This window comes from Nothoprocta perdicaria, unplaced genomic scaffold, assembly GCF_003342845.1.
Source record: "Nothoprocta perdicaria isolate Ctin4 unplaced genomic scaffold, notPer1 scaffold_114, whole genome shotgun sequence".
In the NCBI taxonomy this organism is placed as follows: Eukaryota; Metazoa; Chordata; class Aves; order Tinamiformes; family Tinamidae; genus Nothoprocta; species Nothoprocta perdicaria.
In genome coordinates, this window is record NW_020454250.1 from 1,175,611 (window position 1) to 1,202,911 (window position 27,301).

At 33.0% G+C, this 27,301-nt stretch overlaps 1 protein-coding gene across 1 annotated transcript in view; it reads right to left on the reverse strand.

The window, feature by feature from the left end:
- Positions 1–27,301, reverse strand: part of LOC112959301 (contactin-associated protein-like 4) — a 221,809-nt gene that overhangs the window by 165,428 nt on the left and 29,080 nt on the right. The window contains exon 2 of the mRNA XM_026053304.1: positions 16,472–16,582. Coding sequence (XP_025909089.1) covers positions 16,472–16,582 — 111 coding nt within the window. The remainder of the gene's footprint in view (positions 1–16,471; positions 16,583–27,301) is intronic.

The following is a 27,301-nucleotide window of genomic DNA, read 5'->3' on the forward strand; positions in this document are numbered from 1 at the left end:
CTTTGGAGTAAAAAGTTGATTAATACATATCTAAAAATGAACAAAAAATGCAGTTTAGTTGAATTAAAATTTTATCTTTGAAAGAAAGCTTCATTATTCAGCAATCCAGATTTTTTTCCCAAAGAATATTATGATATTAGTCCACACTTGTGTTTTCCAGAAATATCATTATATTGTTTATGAAACCAGATCAGCCAACCTCAATATCCCAATGAGAAATTCAAGGACTTCATATTTGCATGAGTTTTACAGCAACTGATGTATAACAAATGCAGAGCTAAACTGTATTATTTATAAAGCTATGTTTAACTTAAAAGCTTTTCTCACACTGAAAATTGTGCATTTATGCATATTCAGATCCCATCTTTTCAGAACATCACAGCTTCTTACTTTTAATGACAACCGTTATGCACAGTAGAACTACTGGAATCAGGCTATATAATATACTTAAAAAATAAATAAATCATACAAGTTGTGTAGAAAAGTTTTTATAGATTTTAGAAAAGTTATATTTTTGCTAGAAGCCTTGATGAACAATACACACTCTATGGTTTACTATTATTTCAATCATTTTTTTCTTCAGAAATGTTATATTATTTAAAATATTACAGAGAACTGTAAAGAAACATGGTCAAAATGTAAACAGAGTGTTGTATAATAGTCTCTTATTGCATTTATTAACTAACTTTGTAAAATGACATTTATTTGAAACGAGTCTTAGATGATAGACATTAATCTCTTATTGAAATGAGAATTGAATCAGTAATTGTCCAATAAATAATTTTATTTTTAGGAATGAAACCACCATATTTAAAAATTCATTTCAATCTCTTACAACACAGGAACAAGTAAAATGGATATTACTAAAGTGTAAACTTCTTAGGGGACAAAGTCACAGAATCACAGAATATTCAAGGTTGGAAGGGACCTCTAGAGATCATCTAGTCCAACCTTCCCACTTAAGCAGGCACACCTAAAGCATGTGGCACAGGGTGGCATCCAGGCAGGTTTTGAAGACCTCCAGAGAAGAAGACTCCACAACCTCCCTGCGCAGCCTGTTCCACTGCTCTGTCTCCCTCACAGGAAAGATGTTCTTCCTCACCTGGAGATGGAACTTCCTGTGTTTCAGCTTATGCCCATTTCCCCTTGTCCTATCGCTGACCACCAATAAAAAGAGGTTGTCCCCTTCTTCCCTGCATTCTCCCTTCATAAACTTATACATGTTAATCATATCCCCTCTCAGTCTTCTCTTCTCCAGAGAAAACAGGCCCAGTTCACTCAGTCTCTCCTCATACAAGAGATGTTCCAGTCCCTTAATCATCTTGGTTGCTCTTCACTGGACCTTCTCTAGAAGCTCTACATCCCTCCTATACTGGGGAGCCCAGAACTGCACACAGTACTCCAGGCGCAGCCTCACCAGAGCTGAGTAAAGGGGCAGAATCACCTCCCTTGACCTGCTGACAACACTCCTCCAGGCCAGCATCCCATTGGCCTTCTTGGCCACGAGGGCATACTGCTGACTCATGGTTAACTTAGTGTCAACCAGAACTCCCAGGTCCCTCTTTGTGGAGCTGCTCTCCAGCAGGTCGACCCCTAATTTGTACTGGTGCCTGGGGTTACTCCTCCCCAGGTGCAGGACCCTGCACTTGTCCTTGTTGAACCTCAGGAGGTTCCTCTCTACCCAACTCTCCAGCCTGTCCAGGTCCCTCTGCATGGCAGCACAGCCCTCCAGAGTGTCGACCACTCCACCCAGCCTGGTGTCATCTGCAAACTTGCTCAGGGTGAATTCCGTGCCCTCGTCCAGGTCATTGATGAACAAATTGAACATCACCAGGCCCAGTACTGACCCCTGGGGGAAACCACTGGCCCCAGGCCTCCAACTGGACTCGGCCCCGTTTATGACCACCCTCTGAGCTCTGCCATCCAGCCAGCCCTTGATCCACCTCACCGTGCACTCGTCTAGTCCACTCTCTCGGAGCTTCCGTATGAGGACAGTATGGGAGACAGTGTCAAAAGCCTTGCTGAAGGCAAGGTAGACGACATCCATGGCTCTCCCCTCGTCCAGCCAGCTAGTCATCCCATCATAGAAGGTTATGAGGTTCGTCAGACATGACTTCCCCTTGGTGAATCCATGCTGACTGCTCCTCAACACCTTCTTCTCCTTCATATGCCTGGATATTCTCTATAGGATGAACTGCTCTATCACCTTTCCAGGGACGGAGGTGAGGCTGACCAGACTGTAACTGCCCGGCTCCTCCCTCTTGCCCTTTCTGAAGACTGGAGTGACATTGGCTCTCTTCCAGTCCTCAGGCACCTCCCCTGCTCTCCAGGACCTCTCAAAGATGATGGAGAGAGGCTGAGCAATAACCTCGGCCAATTTCCTCAGCACTCTATATTTACACACTTATTAATTTCCAAATGCAAAGTGACACCTGACAGGACTGCTACCGCAGGTCTCTTATCTAAGTGTGTATGACATAGACAGCCTAACTCATCTTACATCCAGAATTTTTAACGTAGAAAACAAATGTAGAATATCCTAGACTGGATATTGAATAAGAAATGAGACTGATCTATCAGTAAGTATTTCCTGAAGCCTTGATAAGCTTCCCTATCTTAAAAGAAAGATCTTACCTATCTTAAGACACAAACATAGCACAAAGTAAATGATTTTCCACTCCATAGGCTGTCTCCTTTGACTCAGAATTTGACTATTTATATTTTCAAGATTTCTTGAAAGTGATTATTTTACTTCATATTTGCTTTTTTTGCTGAGTTTCTCATTTGCAAAAAAATCCCTATAATGATATGTTAATAACTAGTAATATAGTAATATTTTAATATTTGATTTAGAAACATCAGGTGGCTAAGAAATTCATATTGCTAACTGTTTTGCAAGTTGATTTGTAAACTAAGGAGCTTATTACTACTTGCTTCTTAGTAATCTGGAAGAGTTTTAGTCAAGGATCAAGGCTAACTTGGCCTAGATCAGTAACTACTCAAGAAAACAAGCTCAATCTCCATTTCTACAAGAGGTGGATTTACAGCTTGGAATCCTTATCCACTGCATTATCTAGCCAATACATTTGCCCATATTATAACATTATGTCTTTTATTTATTTTTTTTTCTGAGTTACACGTCTATGATATAACTTTGTTTACTCAGAGAATGAAGATAATGTAAACATTTCTTGTTGGTGAAAATTAGGATTTAAAGAGTATTAACATGTTATTAAATGAATAGATGAATTTTTACTAGCATTTTTTTTATTTGTTAACTTGTTAACTGCAAAAGATTTATACTTTAATGTGCAACCAGTCTTTTTTTTCTAACTGGGCTACTGCAATCACTATCTAAATAACAAAAGATGTTCCTGCTATAGCTTTGTAATGCTAAAAATGTTTCTCGAGCTTGGAAAATGTCAAATACTGAAGTTTGAGAAGTTACACTCTGTCTACCAAAAGCACTCCATAGCTTGAAATGCAGTTTAAATGTGTGACAAGAATGAGGCCAACAAGGCAGAAGGAATGCCTGTATAGGATGTGGATGGGGAGATCAACGGTTCTTGACTTCAGATAACCAAATTTAGCTGGAGTCCCCAGTAAAGAGAAAATGTCTGCTTGAAAGCAATCTGCTTTCCCAGTCAGATTACAGGATTATAACAATGCAGTAGATGTAAAAAAAAAAAAAACTTTTTAAAATTCAGACTGGCCACAAAGGTGTAGAGGAAAGCTCTTCCACTTTTATCACCAGAGATACTATTAGCACTTCTCTCATCTCCTACATGCTGCAGGCGACTGAGTAATACAAAAGATAAGATTGTCCAAGTTTTTCCAGCTGTAAAATTTTCATGCATTTTGCAAATGTAAGCCTCATTTAGGGCTTTCTTTCTGGAAGATAATTAAGACTTTTGGAAAATAATTAACATTTAATTACTTCATAAATAAAATAAGTAAATTTTTTCTGAAACAACAATGAAAAGAAAGCAGCTCATATGTATGATGTCATAGCTTTTTCTGAAATAAAAAGTTAAGCTGTTTGCTTTTGAAAATTGCACTAATATAGCATGACTTTGTATCATCCTGAAATAGCTAATCAAATATACAGATATACAAAACTAATATTGAATTCCACTAAAAAAAATGCAGATTTTTGCCTAAGTATTCTTTTGCCTGGAGTGTTCTTGACACTAGTGGTCCAAAGTTCAGTCTTTAGAAAATAATTTGACAAATATTATATTTGTTTATTCCTTCTTTAGTCAGTAGTTGACAGGCTACACTATGAGCAATCACAGAAATTAGGTTTCTAATAGCCCAAGGTCCACCTCTAACTTAATTTAACAGTAATATGTATGCTTGGACTCAGTGAATAGGAGGAAACGCCTATGGAATTGGAGCAAGCCACCAATCAGTAACAGATCTGCTGCAGAAGATCATATTAACGGAGTCTTTTACAGCCATATGTCAGCTATGAACCTTGATTGCTCAGCCATTACCTGCCAGGAGCTGACATGTTCCTCATCCTTCATTAAGTTGCACAAAATGAAAAAGATATAGATCTGGGTTTCAAACTGATCTGTAAAAAAATGCAGGATGAATTACATTATAGGAAACCTTGGTAGTATGTTTTGTTGTTCATGTTATTGATTACTTCCAACTACTATTCCCTGTTTCCAAGTATTTAGAATTCCGGCAGAGTTGTAGGCAGGATTCAACCTTTAGTTGTTTCAGGCTTTTTTTTTCCCCTTTTCTATTTCATTTTTTTAATCTGATAATACCTCTAGCACTTCAAAGATTTGGACAAGGATTTTTCTTATATTAGATGATGAATATATGTCAAAGACATGTTTTGTCTGACTGATAAGTGTTTGCAAGCTATATTTGCTATGAGCTTTTTAGGCAAACGCTCTGCAGTGCCTGCCTGCATGGACCCAGTGGAATACTAGTACTGCTGAAATTGATAGGTTAATGCAGAACCTATCAGTTCAACAGAACTGAAATTCCCAGCTCATTTTCTTGTCTGTTTTGTCCAGGTGATGAGAAAGCATAAGATTCAGTATGGATAGGCAAGACCTGCACTGAAAGTGCACCCAAAGTGTACCCAACCTGGAAGTGCAGGTTGGGTAAAAGTAGACTGTGATGATATTGGACCTCAGTTAGAGACAAGTACATCAAATTATTCATAAATAGTACTGTAAAAGTATGAAGAATGTCTTCAATTGAGTTGAAAAGAGCACATTATAATGAATGATTCTCAGAGGGAATAAGTAGTGATCTTAGAAAATCTCATGTTTTCTGCTGGGTAGACCATATTTTGTTCATAAATATTGATCCTGTGAGTCAAAAAGGGATCACGGTTGCAAATCAGCACTTTTGCAGAAATAGAGGTGGTGGCAATAGATAAATTTTGACAGGTGAAGGTCCAACAGACCTTCATTATTAAAATCTGAACCAGCTCCATGAAAGATCTTGTGGTTTCTTTTCAATTGCACATCCAAAATATGATGAATACTTCAGGGAAAATTGCTTAAGTGCTCACAAAGTCTCATTCTTAATGAAAATATTATCTTTCAGATTAAAGTGAACTACATTGATCAACCAAGCAGATGTATCTGGAAAGAAGCTCTCGAGAGAGATGAATAGAGAATTTTTTTTCAGGAATTGTGATAGAAAAAGTATCTAGCATGCTCTTAAAAATGATAACACTACAACCATGATTTTAGCATACTTTTAGTATACTTTTTTAGCATACTTTTAATTTCTTCCATGTGAAGAATCCTATGGATATTTTTAGTCTCATAACCTCACTACTAAAAATAATCTATTGAGACACAGAAATATATATATTCCTACGTTTGCACATTAGCAAATTCAAAGGTACTGATTATGACTGTATAACCAATTGTATAAACCACGTGTGCAAGAAGAATTTGGTAAAGATACACAGATAGAATAACTTCAGACAAATATAAATATGAGTAGCAATATATAGGAGATTTTTTGTTGCAGTTCCAAATCCTAGGTGTACTGTTTTTTTCTGTGAGGAAATTAAATCATCTGATATTATGTTTTCTATATTTATATCCCTAGCATTTCCATCTGTTGACAAATTAAATGATAGATGATTTTCCATATTTTTACAGGCTTGAAAAATGAACAAGACTTCTTAGTTCTCCAGCAGGCAAAGCAATCCCTTGAGGAAACATAATCAACAATGCAACGAGTTGTGAAATCTATGATTTTAATGGGTCGTTTCACTCTTGCCTGAGCTGCTCTTTCATGACTATTCTTGTAAGCTCAACAGTTTCAAGGTCAATTTTGTATTAAATGTAGACAGCTGGACTTTTGCAGTGAATTAGTAGCTAGCCCCATGAGTATTTTAAAGAAAATACATGCTAGGTACTGTGATTTCCCTAAAAAAATGTATTTTAAAGCTCTTATTAGAATGACTCTCAGGAAGCAACAGAAAGAAAATTTACAAAAGTAGTCCAACCTAAACAGTCAAAAAAAAAAATCATTTTAGGAAAATACTTTGTACATAAATATTGCTACAGTTATAGAAGGCAAATTCAGAAAGCAGAAGACATAATTCTTGAATTATCAATTTAAAAATGCAAGAAGCTTGATTCATCATTAAGAATCAATAGCATTAAATCAAAATCTGTTCTGGTTTATTGTATTTTAGATTATGTGTGAGGTACACATAATTAATACTGAAAGATCTTTTGCTGATCTTTCAGATAAATATTTGGGACTTAGCAAAACGGAAATTCTTATCTTTATATGGCTGTGGATTTTTGTGTGTGTGTGTGTGTGTGTGACTCACTTTTTTTGTGAGTCAGAAAACTTAGATTTTAATGATTTAATATAGTTTTCCTACAAAATCTATAACTTGAAAAACTGGAAGTCTTACAGAACGGCCATCAAGTTTAAGGAAATGGAAGATTTATTCCATTTTCCCATTTATTCCAAGGATATTTTTTTTCAGCAAAAGTTACCTCTCAAGAGAAAAGTTCATCTTTTTTTTTTTTTTTTGCCAGCTATTGACTCCTGAAAAGAGAGAACATTTTACTTTTACCAGGCATTGGAATTTATTACCAAAAGTACTCAAAGGGATATTCTGCAGCTAATAAGGTAAGTTGGTCACTTGTGAGAAGATACTGAAGATCTAGAGACCAAAATCAGTATATTAACGAAGGATTAAACAAAACAACACTGCACATATTTCCCAGAAGCATTTTGATTAATGAAGCTAAAATGTCTATTTAAATTCTCATGGCTCATTAACCAATGCAGCTCTTTGATCTTCTTAGAAGCTTTTTGATGTAAAATATTGCAAACATACATTGAGAGTAAGTGCTCCACTGAATCTCTTCTGTGAAATATCATTTGTGGAAAAAGGGCTGGAATAAGACATGAAAAATACAAAAAATTATTTCCAGTGGCAAGATTTTCCAATCCTTTCTCATTCCTTCTTTGTCATGATTTTGGTTTGATTAACCAAATCTTAACATTTAAGGTTTTTAAGGGTCTAATTCTAGGATGAATCTGCATTTGTCACCTTTTTTGATTGTGATTGCAATTCAAATTCTAACAGTGATTTCATAATTGCTGTTAAACTGCACACATCTTACAGAAGTATAGGTATACAAAAACCTGAAACTAAGGAATGTGCTTGCCATGTTTAAACCTCTCATCCCTCTCAACCACAACAGTACTGGAGATCACATTTCATTCCTTCGTTCTCTATACAGAAGTCAGGTATATTGTGGCATAAGGCAGATTAACCACATTTAATATGTTAGAAGTTTAATGTCAAGAGCTGTCTGAAATATGATTTATCTGTGAGCTCCTGCTAGTCTCTTTTTGGCAATTTACACTTTAAAATCAATAGGAGCAGTTGATTTTCCATCAAAAAGTCATCCATCTCACTATAGCTCGAAAATTTAAAATTAAAAGCAGACTTCAGCTGCTCTATTTCTAAAAGTAATGAGCCCAGTATTTACTAATCACTCACAAAACAACATAAATGTGTAAAGTACAATATTGAAAAGCTATAATGAAGTATATTTTACACATTTGCTTATTTCTCTCAAATTATTGCAACTATTCTTTAACATCCCCACTTTTAAATTTCAGATTCTTATGAATTTCAGTCCTCATTTTTATGAGGATTGAAATAAAACTACTATCATCAGAAATGAGTAATGCTTTAAGCTCTATTCACATCAAGGGGCTGTGGACTGTGTCAGTGTTAGAATCCCCATTCCCATGTCTCCTTATAGCTGCCAACACTGGAGACCTCTGGTCTGGATACTTTTAAATCAGTGCTGAATTAGAATTTAATCTGATGAATGCAATGTGTTTTGTACTTAATTTGGCCATTAGTTCTGATTTTATTAGTTATGAAAAAAAATACTTGTATTCAGTGCATGAGGTTATACCTGAGAAATTTCAAGATTGGAGATCATTTTAACTTGTCTAATGAAGAAAGTATGTCAATGTAGTGGATAAAGTGGATTCTATTCTAATATCCCTGCATTCTTCACCAATATTAAGATTTTTTTTTCAATTGTAGAATCTCTTTTCCCAGATTAACTTGTTTAATAAAAGAACTTGCTTGGCCAGATTTCTAACTAACTTAACTAAGTCCTTCTTATCTTTCCCCAAGATGTTGTTAGTTTTAATTTCCAGTGGATATTGCTTTCATTTTCCCCTAAATTATTTGATAATAGACTCAGAATTCTGATTTAATTTCAAACTCTAAGAAGTCTTGACGATTCTAACTTAATCTTTCAGGATCACACAAATACTGAGAATGACTAATTAGATTCGAATTTAAAATACATCTCTCCTGAGACAAATTTGTAATTTTACTATTCTAATAGTAAAAATTAACATTTGGATTTTCATTTTGTATTTTCATGGAACTAAACATAGCCAGAACAGATGATACACTCAAACTCTGACTTTGAAATATTTATACAATTCTTGCAATGGCTATCACTACATTCCTGTAATGTTCCCATACTTTAGACATTAAAAGAAGAGACTTACAAAAAAAAGCTGAACTGGGATTTATGCATAAATATGAACACTGTGGTTTTTATTTACATCCTCCGCACAGTAATACTGAGCTGCATGCACAATTGTATTTGCTTGTCTAAAGCAGAAAGAAAATGCACAATTATATAAAATCAAGAACATTTTTTTTAAGCACAAAATGTCTTTCTCAAAAGAAAAATCGCAAAAAATAAAAAAGCAATAATGCCAGTACTCTAGATAAGTAACGTACTATGATGTTAGGGGATTTTGATCATGAGTTACTGATCACTGGGTAGACTAATTTACAGATGAACTTTTACCTTTCTTTTCATGGTTCATTAGTTATAATGTACAATGCATGAGGCAAAGGGAAAGTCTAGATTTGGTACTAACTGATAGCAATTTAGCACACTGATAACATTGCTAACATATCCTTTGTTCCAGACACACAAGCACAGGGTATAAGCACAAGGTATATCAAATAAATATTACACGTTAGCAACATCATGACATTTTAAAATTCCACTGAATTCAAGGAGCTAATACGGAAGGAGGACAGTTTATTAATTTAAATAAAAATTAGCTAAGTTGTATGAAATAGATGATCATTGGTTTAGGTAGCTCTTTGGAGCTTTGGACCTTATACTTTATTCTTTTTTTTTTACTTTTTTTTTTTTTTTATACTTTATTTTATGGCTGAGAAACAATAAAGAGAAGAGCCAGATGAAGGCTTTGGAGAGTATCCACATGCTCATAAACCATTAAACTGTAGAAAATAGCATAATAATTTAGGTCTATTTTTGGGATCCTGCAAATGATATGAATGTGAATATTAAGATTTATTACAATTTAATGATCCTTAAATGACATCAGTAATTCAAAAGACATAATGTTGAACTTTGGATTACTACATTTACAACAGATTTCTTATTTATGGTAAATAATGAAACAGAACAACATATTAGTACTCTGAGAAGGCCAGAAGTAGAAGATGGCTGCAAATTTATGTCTTATAAAAATGTTAAAAAAAAAAAAATGTGCATCACAGCTGGATGCAGCAAAAGGTTTATTTTTGCTTTAAAATATTACTGCTTAATTGTAAAATTCCTGGAATTAAAACCAAAGATGATAGAGAGATAGTTAGACACACACACACACACACACACACACACAAACACACACACACACACACACACACACACAGAAACACACACACACACGTATAAGTAGAAAAAACATAAATATATAGTATATATATATATACGCTGGTATATGCTACTCTGTAGAGCAACAGCTATTGTAACATCCTCTATCTGCTCTCTGCATGTGTATCATTTACTATAATCTGTCTGGCTATCAATCAAGTGCCCTGACAACCAACTCTGAGGGTATGAATAGATTGATGAATCAAAGATAAATTCCATTGTTCACTGAAAATATGAAGCAAATAAAGTAGAGGATATAATACAGTCTTATATAGGTAAATACAATATTTGAAATATATAAGAGATCCTGCACTTCCTACTCTATCCTTCTTATTTCAACTGACATCTTTATTATTGTTTTTAAATAATTTTCATGATTTAATACTAAATATTCTCCCTAACTCTTTCTATCAAAAATAACATATAAACACACAACTGAGTTAACCATAAATGATTCATCTAAATTCTAAATTGATCCAAATTCAGAAGGAAGAAAAAGGACATACGAGTAAAAGGCAGGGGCTGCCATTCTTCATTCAAGCTTTATTCAATCTATTCAAGCCTGCCTTGGGATCGGTGAATTAAGAACTCATTGAGAGAACTGAGAGAGCTGAGAATTTAGATCAATGAGATTGAAAGTCAGCAGTTTTCAGATTGGATAGGATTTCACTAATTCTCAATCTCACTTGAAAATTTCTCTTCACTTGTTTATCTGATGACTGGGACTAAACTGTGATAGAAAGTTTAAAAACTGAACAAAGAGATAAATGTATATTATGCTTACATAACCCTGTCTTCTAGTATACTATCTTTAATATTTTATTTAATATTATAATAGTGTCTTTATTATTGTAATATTTAATAAATACAATTCCATTAATAGAAGTTCAGAGTATTTTATTTTTATTCATTTATGTAAAGTGAATGAGTTTCACAGAGGAAAGTCATTGTATCCGACAAGCTAGTCATACTTTAAATAGTAGCCAATTGCTCACAACGAATCTATTATTTTCCAAAGATTCAGTTTTTATGAGTTTCCAGATTACTCTGAGTTCCTTCACACTATTTTCTATAGTGTCTTAGCAAATTTTTTAAAAGTTTTACATTTTTGATATGTCCATATAAATATTTTGAAAATACTTATTTGGATTACCTGCCTAGGTTTTGCTCTAGTATTTCAGAAGTCTTCGGAAATCAGAATTTGAGAAATAGATTTTAGAATAAAATTGAAGTTTGTAGAAATTACATCAGATGGAAAATTTCCTACTTCCTTTATTTAGGTATTTACTCCAGATTTCTATTTTAAACGATCTGACTATAGGAGAATGATTTGGATTTATCATCATTTTTTTTTCTAAATCTATGAGGAAAATAGCGAAGCAATATAACCATTTTTTAAAAGATTTTTAACTAAAATTATGGCATAAATGAGTTGTAGCAAATACATTTATTGATTTATTTTTATTTGATCTTCTTCACAGAATGACAGAATGGTTGAGGTTGGAAGGGACCTCTAGAGATCATGTACTCCAACCCCCCTGCTGAAACTGGGCATCATTATCAGGACAGTGGTGCTTTTTACCTTTTTCACAGAGCATTTTAAGCAGTGTGGAAATCAAAGAGGTAGGGGAAAGGAGTCCCAAGGTGTCTGTTCCGCAATTAGGAAAGCGTAAAATTTAAAGTTAACAGCTGTATGCTTAGTCATTTTAGGTCTGTCAAGTCTCACACTGAATGTTTACCAGTTACAATTGTCCAAGGAAACATTACAATATATTCAGTGCTTCAGGGTTTGAGTAACTTTCAATAAGTTATTTCTTGCAAAGGTGGCATTTAAATATATTATAGGATAAACAATTTCTGCAGTCAAAAGTTAAATGATAATCTTGACGATACTTATAAGTTTTAAGTGCTTCTTTTACTATTTGAGCACAATAATTTATTTGAGATTCATAGAGTATTAGACTCAAAAGAGCTTAAACTCTTCTAAACTACTTCATGAAGAGCTTCAACTTTTTAAACCTATATTCCATAAAATATCAAAGTTTTTGAAAGTATCTATCACATCACTGTAATGGCTTACAGCTTTCAGTTTTAAAACAAGGTTCCTTGTTCACAATGTGAATTTGAGTGTTGTTAAAGCCACTTAATAAAAAAAAGAACAATCTTTAAAAAACTACCAACCCTTTATATTTAGAAGTATATTGCAGTCAAGTCACCTATCATCTTAATGCTGCGCTCCTTAAGTCTCTCAATGGAAAGAATTTTCTCCTGTTCAAAAGAAGTCTATTTCTCTTTCTGATTTTTCAAGAACCCTTTAAAGATCCAGAGTTTTACACAACAGTACAGTGACAACTTAATAGCTATGTAGAGAGTAAAAGGTCCTTCATTCTGTTTCTGCATATTCTGTATTCTGTCTCTTCTTACTAAAGCACACATTTAAGAAAGAAAGCTAAATTGCTAGCTCAGTTTAGCTCCTAGATCCATTTCAGAGTAGGTTCTTTGTGGGATAGACTTCCTATATGGCAAGTCCAAATAGTCTAAAATCTAAATGAGATCTAAATAGTTTATTTTAGACTCATTTAAAATGCTTATTTCAACAATAGATTAAGCACTTAGCTCATGAAAATCATTCTGCATAATCGCTATGACAGTACTATTTACTGTTTCACCAGTCATCATTTTAGCTGTACATTTACTTGCATCTAATCAGCAGAAATATTGAATATATTGAAGTCTGACTTATAGTTTTCTTAGAATTTCTTGGTCAACATTCTTATGTGGACATGACAAATATCTCTTCAGATCTGTCATCTAGAAACATCTTCATATATTTAATTTGGACTGTATGGATATTGTGCTGATTTTAAAAATTAAAGTCATACAACATTAAGGGAAATGTCTATAAAAGTCCACATATATTAGGTGTCTGCATTTACTTTACTAAGAAAAGTTAATACCACCTCAAATAATAAAGTCAAAGTTGTGTTTTTAAGTCTAGTTTTTCTTTTTTAAAATCTGATTTATATTAATTATTTTCTGAGAGAGACTCATTCCAGAGTAGCTATTTTAGTAGTTACAGAGAAGACTTATTAATTAAATATGCAGAATATTTAGCAAGTTATTCCTAGATATTCTCATCTTCCCTGGTTATTAACAACTGAAAAAAAAAAAAATCTTGCCTTCCCTTACATAGTTCCAGCACATAATCCTCTTCCTTTGCAAACAGAATGGAAATATTTATCAAATACTTCTGCTCTTCCAGCATTATAATTAGATAGTTTACAACTCTGTCTAGTAAAGACTAGGTTAACATATTTCATGGTCTTCATTTAAACTCTATACTACACTTATTTTGCTGATACCTACAGTATTCTCTTCCCCATCCTTCAACATTTACTTTCTCCTATTAATCTTCTACATTTAGTCAAAGGTATATGGCTTGAGAGATATTGCTCCTGCCAAAGCAAGTTCTTATATTCATTTCTTGACAAGCTTGGAAGGGAAGGGAAGGGAAGGGAAGGGAAGGGAAGGGAAGGGAAGGGAAGGGAAGGGAAGGGAAGGGAAGAGTCTACCTCTATCTCTACCAAATTCTCGAAACTTATGTCTAACTGACCCAGAAGGTTGCTAATCAAATGATTTGGTCATAAACTATTAAACCAACAAAACAAACACACTAAATGATGAAGACATTCAAATCTGTATCCTGCTGGGTACTGTGATCCTGAGACACACAGAATCAGAAAGCAGAGAGCTGGCAATCTGCTAGTTAGACAGCCTACTGCTCACATGAGATGGAAACATGCTGAAGGTAAAGATATGATTAGTAGTTCTAGTATGAACATATTAGAGAGCAGTATGTACGAAAAGATTATTTGAAAAAATGCATGCTAACTTGGTATGGAGAATTTCATCTTACATGAAAAGACTTAAATGAAAACATTTAAATGTGCATTTTAGCAAGACAAATATTACATTTTATTAAGACTGCAATGATATGTAATATTCTGAGTCCTCCTAAAATATGATAATATTCTGAATCCTCCTTAGATGCAATAAGCATATCACACTGTATTCAAACAGAAGCTTACACTTATTGAATTTCTAATTTATGAATTGACATAATGAAGTATTCCATAGAGTTCCTACCAGTAGGTAGCAGAAGCTCCAAGAAATCACAGCAATGAAAGAATGGAAATGTTTCTGGCAGTGCAAAGTACAGTCATTATTTATTTCAAATACTTATCGAATATGTACTTTATTATAAAGCATGATAGTTAAATATATGAGTATCAGGTACATCTGAATACATCTGCTGTGACAAATAATTAACGAAGTTCTTAAGGTCTGTGTTAATGCTGTATCGCTAAAACCGTTATTATAACCTGAAGCACAAAACTTCAGTAAAGCAGTCTCCAAAATCTGCTCCTCTGAACCGCTCTTTTCCATGTTCCTTCATGGGGAATAATAAGATGTCAGTACCCTAGAAGATGACAGTGGCAGAAGATTCACCACTCATCATGGCATCAATATACAAATAGGAAACAAGCTGAGCTTTCTATCTTCCTTGAACTTTTTCTATACTATGAAGCAGAGTTGATACACTAACAGCCAGACAAAGATGATTTGAAACACTAACATATGCCCTTGTGGATTTCATTGATCTTGCATAGATCAATTTCATTTCAATTAAGACTTTAATTATTTTGATACGACCTTAAACAGAATACTTTTTTTAGTTAGGTTAACTTAAGTAGGCTTTTGTTCACCAATAGTACCATGTGACATCATTTTAATATGCTACTGGAAATGTTTCCTTAAGATAATTATTACTCCTTAACATAGTGCTCCTTAGCACTTTGATGTTAAGATCAAGTACCTTGCTGTTATGAAGAAAAAAGGAAAAGAAAAATTGCTTTTAGTGTGTTATTGACAGAAATGTCTTAAATCCTTGGTACTTGCCTAATGAGACTGATGACAGAAATTTCTCACCATTTCAAAGTCAATTTTAATCTTTTAATGTTCTATGTACTTATACTTATTTTTCTAACATGGCTTTTGAATATAATTACATATTACAAATATGCCACCAACACAGCACAAAGTCAAATGTGACATGTCTTTCGTGTTTTAAATTCATTTTTTGACAGATTTTATATCATCTAACAGATACTGTCAAAAAACTTAAGAATAGATGTCTTTCACACAAAACATATAATAGGCTTTTGTCACTAAGGACAGAAAATATATTTACAGCAATTAAAGGAAATTCATCATTTCTCATGCAAATATACTTCTTGACAAAATATAAAATACTAGTTATCATTAATTTTCAGTTGAAGGGAGTAATCTGCAGGACTTCTATGATAAATGCTGAAATATTTATATCTTTAATCCACAAGTCAGGAGAGTTACAAATAACAATCCTATAAAATTTTAATAAATTAGGAAAGGTGTTTAATACAAATAATGACCAAATAGACATCTTTTCTTTCACTTATCAAAAACTGAACACTATACCAGTTTGTAGTATGTCACAATCTTGATGAATACACATGATGATGATGATGATGATGATGATGATGATGATGATGATGATGATGATGATAATAATAATAATAATAATAATAATAATAAGCTCTGTAAAAAAGAAACAAAACTAAAATAATCAAGATTTTATCAAAGATAACAATTTATAAAAACATTTCCGAAGTATCTTGTACTGTGTTTCAATCTGTAATCTTTATTTATCCCTCTTTTACGGAATGATGCACACTTAAACTCACATAGCTGTATCTCCATTGTATGATAAAAGACTTCACTTGTTTATTTTTTACTTGCTGAGAAAAAACATTTTAAAAAGATTTCTTCCGGAATAGCTAGATATATATCAACAGCTGCCTACATTTTATGCTGCAAAATCACATGAAGAATTGTTTTAATCAACTGTTAACAATTAAACAACTTGTTAAATTAATTTAGTTAAATAATTTTAATTTAAATTTATTCAAACCTTCTCAAGAGTTTGGGCACATAACCCAAACTCTCAGAAACATCTAGTGTTTGTGGAAAAGTGAATTCTTTGAGATATTTTTGCCTTCTAGTTCTTCTTGAAACAACAAATGTAACTGTCCCTATATCATTTCAAAATTCTGCGCAGGTTAGAAAATGCTTCAGAAAACTTGAGAAAAACCAACATCAAGCAACCAATAAAATCCACTCACCATCTCTTCGATTCAGCCTTGCAAATCCAGGGCTGTGACTGCTAGACAGCTCTGATGAACTGCTGAATGATGACTGAGGCAAGGCAGACACCAGCGGATCATCACAGTTATCTGACAGAAAAAGACATCATGTTCAGGTTAACACAATGCACATGACTTACTGGTTCTCCTACCAAAGAAAATGCTAGGAAAATAGCTAGATTATCTAAGAAGAGCATGTCTCAAAAATTTTCCCATTGCTGTATTACATGAAAAATCATCAGTACTGAGATAGAGCTACTTGTCTATCAATATTTCCTGAGACTATCAGGCTACTATAACTTACTATAATTTTTTTTACTGCTAAAATTTACCAAGTTATTTAATTCATTGTCCTTGACAGTTATCATCTGATTTCTGAGACTGTACTGACAAACAGTGCACTGCTCACTCAACACCATTTACACAGACAGGAAATGACACCTTCCAATACTGCCTTCAGTCTAGTAGCATGAAGCCATAACCACAACATGTGTTCTTTGCTTTCCTAACACCAGATACAAAATCACATTAAATTCAGCTACTTCTTCCCAAATGAAAACAATAGAAAAATCTTCTTGCCTATTTTCACAGTTGCAAAAATGATACAATGGAATTTTCTTCTACTTTGACAATGTTACGTTTTAGATAGAGAAGCAGCGTAAAATTGCAGTTATTAGCATGCAAGTCCTGACATTCAATAGAATGAAACCTGAAATGTTCAAAAAGAGGACTTAACTGCAGATCACAATCAATGGTGCAGAAGCAAGCAAATACTAATCAATATTTGGGATGTTAAATGCTTCTCCAGCTCAATTACTATACAGGGCATGTGTTCATTCTCCATTTAAATTTGCAAAATACAAATTGAGAATCAATATTGCTTCTAATTTTAGCTGAAGAAGACTAACTTAAGAACACCAGAAGAAGTGTAAGCAAGTCTGTTCCTGGTTTCCTTGTTGTACTGCGCTGGCATCTGTGGTTTATAAGAAGAAGGAAAATTATAAAAACTCTTCATCTTTATGAAATGGTCTTTTTTTTGGGACAAGCATGTTCTCTGGATGCAACTGATAAGTGTAAACTTACAAATGAGCCTGTCTTCTAACATTTCTGTTCATCCACGAAATCTCTATTACGGAAATCATGAATCAAGAAAAAATCTTTTTCTGACATGGAAATAATGAACTGTTTCTTCTGAATAAATATGAATGTATTTAATTAGCAGTAATCCATTTATATGCACTACAAAAAAGACTTAAGGGTTCCTTTCTGGGAAAAAAAAAAAAAAAAAAAAATCTGATGCTGTCTATGAAAACTGGAAAACTCCTAACTGCCATTTCCTAACCTGAGGAGAGGGGTCCTTTTAAATTATAGATATACCTTGTCCTATAGGTCTATATCTTATCTTTCCTCTTAAGGAAAAATAAAGTTCTCATTAGAACATCTAGTCAGTACTAAGCATTTCTTAGTTCTGATATTCTCACATATCACTTCTATCAAATTTAGAATAATTCATTTACGTGAAAGGAATAAAAGTACTAACTACTTACTTTTATGAATTTATTTCCTGCACTAACCTTCTATCATACAGACTGCAAAGTGGTCTAGCTACTCTTTACAGCCTGACCACAAGCTTATTTTTATGTTGCTACTTGCAGACTGCATTTATGAAAGGAGCTGTGAAGAAAAGGTGAAAGGAAACGTACTGCTGAGGAGATATCGTTGTCTAATCAGTAAGCATGAAAGAAGGAAAAATAATTAAGGAAAAAAAGATTATATCTCAAATGCATTGCACTGGTAGGCCTTGGAAAGGGATCTTATTAGTGAAAGGTTTCTTTACAATACAAAAAAAAAACAGAAATTTTTATTCATAAAAAGAAAATATGTAGCTGCAATTTCTTGTTTGCATCAGAAAACCATTCACACTGGTAACGGAAGGAAGCATCTCAAGAGGCACTCATTCTACTGTCAATGTCTACATTTTAAGCCTGAATATCAGAATGAAAATTGGGAATATTTTCACTAATATTTGTTTACTTAACCTTTCACTTGCCTCATATTTTCAGGCTTCATTGTCTTAGTGAAGTGATTTATCATGAAATGAATCACTGAGAATAATATGTGATCAATCAATGTATATATGCACTAGCAGCTACACAACAACTGGACACACTATTTCTACAATTCCTTTTGCTCATGCCTTAGAAACAGCTTTTTAATTCTGAGGGGAAAGTTTTATTAAAAACAAAAAAGAAAAAAAATACTGGATGGATGAGTCATTTAGTGTTTGTCTGCACTTCCCATTTTTCTTCCTTCATATGGAAACATTAGGAAGCATTCAACAGTATTGTATTATTCAGCAAAGAAGCTTCAGTATTCATACTACTGTCAACTTCATATTGTTTTGAGATGTCTCCAGAATAACTAAATATGTCCCTATATATATTATTGGTTGCACAGTGATCTATGTCAAGCTCAATTTGTATTAGAAACAGAAACAATGCAAGGCATTTTTTTGTTTTACTAAATCTTGATTCAAGAGAAGTGAGTCCTATACCATGAAGAGATTTACTCTTTGGATACTTAATACATTTATTTTACACCAGCTGCTGTGCTTTATTTCAGGAAAGTAATTTGATATCAACTTATTCTCTATTGTTTATCAATCCTAAAACACATTCTTGTTCCAGGATACAATGTTAAATTTATCTCAAAATTTAGTAAGAATTCCAAAATTAAATACAAAGCACTTTGAAGAAGTTGGCAGGAACCAGATGGTCAATACTGACTTATTTCTCCAATTTAATAGAAGCAAATGAAAACTTGATCTGTACATAATGACAACTCTGTTTTGCTTCACTATACTGAACGAAATACTATGCAATGAAATGAACTGTTGGAATTCTATGTTGGGCCCATAAACTACTGGTCAGGTCTCTTTGACAACTTTTACCTGTGCAGCATAATAGATCTCGATGCCAAAGGTCAGCTAGCTTTCTAGGAATGTCTCATATAGCTCTCCAAGATCAGTAAATACCTAAGTTTTTTATACTTACATGAATTTTAAAGTATTTTTTTTATTTTAAAGCAATGTATCATCTCCCCCCCCCTTTTTTTTTTTTTAATGATACCCCAAATGGTTGTGCTGACATACAGAATGACCTCGAGGAGGAGATATGTATGGAAAGGAATCTCATGAAATTCAACAAGGGAATTGTAAAACCCTGCTTCTGGTACAGAATAATTGTATGTACCAGGACAAGCAAGGGGCACACTGGATGAAAAGAAACTTTCCAGAGAAGGACTTAGGAGTCCTGGTGATCAAGCTGACCACATGATAGCAATGCATCCGCATGGCAAAGATGACCTGGGCTTCAGTAGAGAACCATCTTCAGTATGTCAGGGGATGTGATCCTCCACTTCTGTTTAGCATTAGTGATGCAACACTTGGAGTGTTTAGTCCACTGTGAGGCTACCCAATACAAGACATAACGGACTGAGTTCAGCAAAGATTTATAAAGGTCATTAAAGGACTGGAGTGTCCCTGAGTTGACAATTTTCTGAGCCTCAAGAGAGCTGGCACTCTCCAGCCCTGAGAAAAGAAGTCTCAAAATGCTTCTCTTACCAAAGTTTATAAATACATGAGGGGAATGTATAAAAAAGACAAAGATGGGGTCAGGTTCTTCTCAGGGATGCCCAGTGACTGGACAAGAGAAATGAGAATAAGTCAAAACACAGGAAATTCCATCTGAATAAAAAAATAAGTAAGTAAATAAATAAAAACATTGCAGTAGTTGTTGAGAGAGGTGGTGGACTGTTCATCCTGAAGATACTTAAAACCCAATTACTCATCATCCTGGGTAATCTTCTCTAGCTAATCCTACTTAAGTAAATGATCTCCTGAGGTATCTTCCAATCTCAGCCATTCCTTGATTCTGTGAAACAACTAAAGCTTTTTAAAATGAGTGAAGGAGTATTTCTTCCAGTTTCAAATATGATCTCATCATGTAAATTCCAAGTAAAAAAGAGATTATTTATACAGTAGTATTATAGTTTACATAGAGTATGCCACATGAGCTGTAAGATGGAGCTCAAGTAGATATCATAGGTAAAGCAATTATCATAGTCATTTTTATAATACTATGGTTGATAAAATAAATTTTATGTCTTTGACCTGAAAAGTATTTTGCTAAAATGATGATGAAGATCATGAGGGTGATGATAATTGAGTATCGAACAATCTGGGATTTATTTCAGAATACACAAGTATACAATTGTGTTTCCAAGTTAGAGTTTCGGAGTTAAAAAGAGTAACTGTGATTATTAAATTAAAAATAAGGCTCTAAAACTGCAGCTTTAAGAAACAAGATGGTAAAGAAGTAGTATTTGCTGCAACTTTAAATATAGATACCACAAAACATATCCTCCAGCAGGATATAAAATATATAGTACTTATATATATCCTCTAGAAGATCCAAATATCCTTAAGATCATCTCTGCAACAGAAGATAATATGGGCTTTTAGCTAGGAGTAAGCATATATCTCACTTTTTTTAAGAAAACTTTTAAATACATTAATTATGTTAATTTAGTCTTAGGTCCACATGCAGGCTTAAAATCAGTTTTAAAAGATTTAGAATTTAATGGTATTCCTGTAACACACAAATGGAGATATGTCAATCTCTTTCTTTTGCTGAGAGGTATTGACCATAGAGCTGATCCTTGCTGTGGTGAACTCTTCATCAATAAGGATGAGAATAATTAGGAAAAGTCAAGTTGATAGATTTGCAGACTTTTAGATCAGACCTTTTATCTATACAATATGCAATGCCAATTAACATGCACCTTGCATCCCCGTCCTAATGAAGGATTTTTTTTAAAAAGTCCTTTCTTGCCCAAGATGGGAAAAAAAAAAAAAAAAAAAAAACCACGTTGGTACAATTTCCCTGCCAATGGAAAGAATAGTTATCTTCTTTAAAAGGAGGTAACCTTCACAGCAAGGCTGAATCATTTGTTGTATTTGAGAAAATTTTCCAGTTTTCTGATAAAGTTATTAGACTTTTAAGTGTAGAGTTCTTCACAAATTATGCAGAGAGTTCTCATCAGGCATGTGATATTTTACCTTAACAAAAACATGTAATGTTAGAGTTCATTCCTTGGAAAGAGCAATCCAGACTTCTCAGTTGTGGTTGTTTCTTACCAAGAAAGGATGACGAACTTGAAGTGAGAATAAGGAGGCATCTTTACTATGCACTCACTTGGCTCCCTTATTGCTGTCTAGGAGCACAGGTGTCTTTGTCACTGTCTTAAAAGTCATTCCGGAAGGATGAAGGGAAGGAACAAGAAGTTGAGTGAGCTGGATCAGGATATAATGACAAAAGACTAGAAATAAAAAAGAAGTTCTATTTCCAAAGAGTTTCTGTAATAAATCTTCAAATATTTACGTGGTTGTCACCGCTGGAAATTATGCTTTGCCCTTTTTCTTTTTTCTTTTTTTTTCCCCCACTTTTACCTACATTTTTTCTTTTTCACTTTAATCCCTTGACTCCAAGTTTGGAAATAGGGGTATGAACACCAAGGGGAAAATATTTCCCCCCTAATCTTTTTAACAAAATAAAATAAAGGTCTTTCTGTTCCCAATATCAAGAGATGTACCAAGAACTAAATGCTCTTGTCATAACTGATGGTAAAGACATATTACTAACATATTGCTGATTTAACAATCCTTGATTGTTTGGGTATTTTTTAGAAATTATCGGTCTATCTTCTAATGCAAGTTGAGACCTAACACTATGACATATCTCCTAATTGCTAAAGATCCTTGAAACCAAAGCAAGTCTTTTGATTAAGTTCAATGGTTGTTAGATTGAGACTATACTTTTTTATAAATTCCAATTGCATTTTATGTGTCACAATTTAATGGTGAAAGAGGATTTGACTCAATAAAACTTTAGAGAGGACAAATTAGAACTGAACTCTGATGACAGAAATGCATCATTTTTAATTGTTTCAATCATTTAAAGACATATAAAAATATATTAATTAACCAAATATTCCTCAATAGAACTTTTATATCAGTTTGTTCAAGGTGTACCCAAAGGCAAATATAACAAAGTAGAAGGGCATAGCTCAGGTACCAAGCAGCTTCTCTATTTTTTTCTTAAAGCAATACTTTCTATCAAATAAAAATCAAAACTAGCCTGATTAAGCAGAACACATTCCAAAATAAATCTAAAATGGTTGGGATATTATGGAAAGATATCTATTTGCTCCATCTCAAATAAATAGTGTTTACATAGTATTTTTATTATTAAAAGTGCATTCCTTGTTGCTTTTTTCTTTTGTCCTTGAATTTGAGTGTGGATCTTACCTCACCCAACCAAAATACAACCAAAAATACAGCTCAATAAAGTTTTTTAACATTGAAAAACAGTACATGTTTTTTTACTTTAGCGATTTATTAGTGGGATTTATTAGTGAGTCAAAATTTATTTCAGTATGTATATTGGTTTCATTCTGTGAATAGCAATGAAAATAATGCAATTCAAATAATGCAATGTAAGTTGAAAGAATTTAAGAAATATAAAGTAGCAGGATTTTGAAAGCATAGCAGAATTTAAAATAATGACACACACAAAATAAAAAAAAAAACTGTAATTTAAAGGTAAAATATTTAACACCAATGCAAAATATACTTTAAAATCAGTATTAACTGTTTCCCATGTAGCTGTGTAGTATATGGAAACTAATTTTATAAGAGCAGGGAATGTCATTTCCCATGAAGTAAATCATACACTCTTACTCTGGATTATTAGATTCTCATTGTCTTGTGCTTTTCTATTACATTCTGAAATTCAGAATGTTTGATCACGTGTTTCATTTATTTTTTCAGCTGTGATAATATAAACAAAGGTTAGCAATTTCTTTGAGATTAATAAATCATCTTTACAGAGAATTTCAAATTTCTCATCATTAGAAGAATTCAGAAATCCTTTTCTTTTTTTTCTAAACTAACAGACACACAAAGGAGATAGGCTGCATATTTCTATTTACAATTTCAGCTTTACTTTTCACCAGTCAAACTTTGCTCAAAGATAGAGATATATATTGAAAAGTTAGAAATGGAAAAAAAAAAAAAAAAAGCCTTCTTAATTCAATTTTTCTTAATTCAATGCAAAATATGCATCAAAATGTTTCAAAGTGAAATAAGTAATTACAGTCAGTGCCTCAAAAAATAATATAAGCCTGGACATTGGTAATGAAATTAACTGAGGAAAAAACATTTTCAATTAAAACCTATCAACTGAGAATGAATAGCATCCAGAAAGTCTTGGCAATAGTTACAATCATGTTCTACCCAACAAATTTGAAGAAAGTGTATTTAAAAAGCACATTGTGTTTGCAAAGAGATTATCAATACCAGAAATAATATATATATAAAAACTCACTTTTTAAAAAAGATTTTTTAAGTTCTATTGCTAAGGTTCTTTCAGGTCAATGGAAATTACATTTGTAGTCTACATTTTAGAATGAAAGCTTTATAGAAAGGAAACTGTTTTTTTTCCTGGCTGTTAATCACTTTACACAGGCTCTCTGAGGGGATCATCTAGCATAGACCTTTACAAATTGCTAACATTTTTCTGAAGCCTGCAAGATTCTACCTAGGTATAAAATGCCACAACAATAAATCCCCTTGATTTCACTTTTATATTACAGTTCTACAGCAATGAACCTCTACTGATTTCTAGATTAGTTCTTACTAATGCAAGCAAAATATATCATATATTAAGGCACCGTAAAACTAGATTAACAAACCACTTGGTGGAAAGATATTATTAGTGTTCTTTCTCAGATATAAATTGCAGTGCACAGCTTTACTTGCTTTCAAATATGTGGAGTTGAGGAGAGGGAAGAGTGTTTAAGGGAAAATTAATGCAGGTATGAATGTTTAGACTGTAAAAGTCTCCTGATTTTACTATATCTACCTTTTTATTACTATAAGTAGAATTCTTGTTGCATTTTTTAAGGAATTTTAGACCAAAAGATTTCTTCTCTCTCAGAAGTCATATCAAATACAGTAATTTATTTAGGTGAATTTCAATGCTGAAAATGTTGCTGAGAGAGAAGGTCAGAAACTGAAATGTCAGCATTTTTAAAATCTCACTGATAAACAATTCAGTGAGAAATGTCCAGAAAACAGGTCTCTTTCAGCTTCATAAGATAATTCTGAGTATTCTAAATCTAGGTATTAGTTTATTTTTGAAGCCTAGCAAAATATTTCCTTGAAGGACAGCAGCAATGATTTGACCAAATACAGGCACCTAAAACACAATTTCTGAATAGGAGACCAGGGAATCTGGGCCTTTTTGCATCACACAGGATTCAATACACTCATTGGCAGACTTTGCATCCCAGCTAGAGGAAGATAATTTTTTATCCATCTCTGGAAATATCACTTGCAATTGTTTAAGAAAACTTGAGCTATTAAGGTTATCTTTACATTTATTTGCCTTCCATTCCCTAATCTGAGGCCTCAGAGAAAATAACAGTAACAGTAAAATCTTTCTGGGGCATATCACAGATATATAATTTAGGAGTAGTTAATCTGGATTAAGGGAAAAAGTAACCACAATTGGCTGAAGTCAAAGACAAAAAGAAAGGTCCAAGGTCAAACAATGCAATGTGTGACACTAGAGATTGCTGCTTTTGTCCTAGTTCTATTGGAAATCACACAATTGGCACAAGCAATGAAACTCAAGAGGTCTTGGCATGAGGGCCATATCATTAAAATATATATTATATAAGAAAAGAGGTAACAAGAAAATATATGCATTTATCAATTTCAACACTGAGAGAATCAATATAAAATTGATTCTTTATACAAACAGGCTATAAAACTTGTCCCAGAAACAGAATAAGAAGCACATCACTTATACGTACATAAACACACCCTAATTGTGCTTTACAATGTTGTAAATCCACTTTTTTCTTGGTATCTTCATAAATTCTAACACCATTCACTAATGCTAGGAAATAACATCTTATTTCAAAGGTAATATTTCAAAGATAAGATATTAAGTGTCACTTCAGTTGTAAGCCTGTGAATCTTGTTATCTTTTCTCCAAATGAATGAAAAATATCCCCTCTTCACTATCAGTTGCATTTTTTCAAGTGCAAGTTTATACAGACTCTCCACTTCTTTAATAAGGAAAATTTCTTTGATCTTATTCAGTGAAAGTCATTTTCCAATCCTTCCATTATTTTGAACTTCTTCCAGGTTTTACACATCTCGTTTTTGAAAAGAAGCTACTGGAAGAGAAACTGGTAGCAGAGCTGAGTGCTTTGTATAGAAATCAAACTGATTTTCTATTTCTTATTTTTATTTTTCTATTATTTTAATGTATTGAGATTTCTCCCACACTTCAACACTTTTAGACCACTCTTTCCCAGGAAATTCTCCCATAGTCCGGAATTAGTCTGATTTTGGAGATTCGAATTGTATTAGTCCATGGGACACAAATCTGTATCTATCTCAATAAAAACACGGTGTTTTGCATGATAAATCTTTAAAGAGATCATTCAGATCAGACTGTATATTCAGCTTTTTTTTTTTTTCTTTTTGAAACTGACATTGAGCAAGCTTTCATGTATTTAATGTATTGTAATTACTGTATTTCATGTATTTCACATTAATAATGTACACTTGAAATTTCCTTTAATCAAAGTCACATGACTAGAAGTTATCCAGGCATAAATCATAACAAAAACATTGAAATCAATCATATTTCTAAGTAATAAGTCATTTATGCCTTTGGTGTGCAGTGTCCTTATGCTCACTTGACGTGAATGCTCAATCCCCTCTAAGGTTCTATTTCACACTCAAACATAGTTGCTAATACTATAATTTCTATCCTTATGTCTATCCCTACATCCAAGTCATTGCTTATGAAGATATATTTCTGCTGTTGAAAACTATTACTTTATAAAAGTCTAAATATTACTCCTATTCACTGATAATTTGCCAGTTAGACATAATTTTTTAAGTTGTGAATTAAAACAATGACTAAGGTGATATTCTGACCTATTTGGAATGCACACTTAAAAAAAAAGAATTGCCATTCGAGAAAACTACTAGAGTATATTCATATAGTGCAGTCAGTATATTCACTAGTAAATATTAACAGTTGCTAAAGAGAGGTTGCTAAATGGTAGTTTAGAGAGCATAATACTGAAAATATTAAAAGGAATCTAATTCTTTCTCCTTACATTCATGATGCAGATATAATACCAAAGAACAGGTTCAAATTTTCCAGGATTTTTTTCTTAATGAAATGACTCAAAAGCTGTCAATAGCTTTTAGTTATTTCTTACTGAATTTATTTTTTTCCATCTTTTTTTCTCCTACTTTTTCTATATATTTTAATAGGCAAACTTATTTCTCTAGTAACTTGTCTCATGTCTGAGTTTATGTTCCATCCAGATTCTGTAAATAAGTGTCTAAAATTTATATGGGAGCTATTAATTCCATGAATACACATGATCTATTGATGTGCACAGAGTTAAGTATGGGTATATTTATTTTCTTTTGAAAAATCAGGACCTACTGAGGTATATAAAATGTCAGAATCGCTGACATGAATGCAGAAATCTGACTTCATTAAACAAACAAAATTTAAAAAATGCATTTTAAGAAAACCAAATAATAATAAAAAGCACTGATGTAAATATATATTATTTCCTATTAAAAAAAAAAATGCTTGTAGAGGTCTAATAGTTTTCACTTCTTGAAAACAAGAAGTGCTCCTATCATGA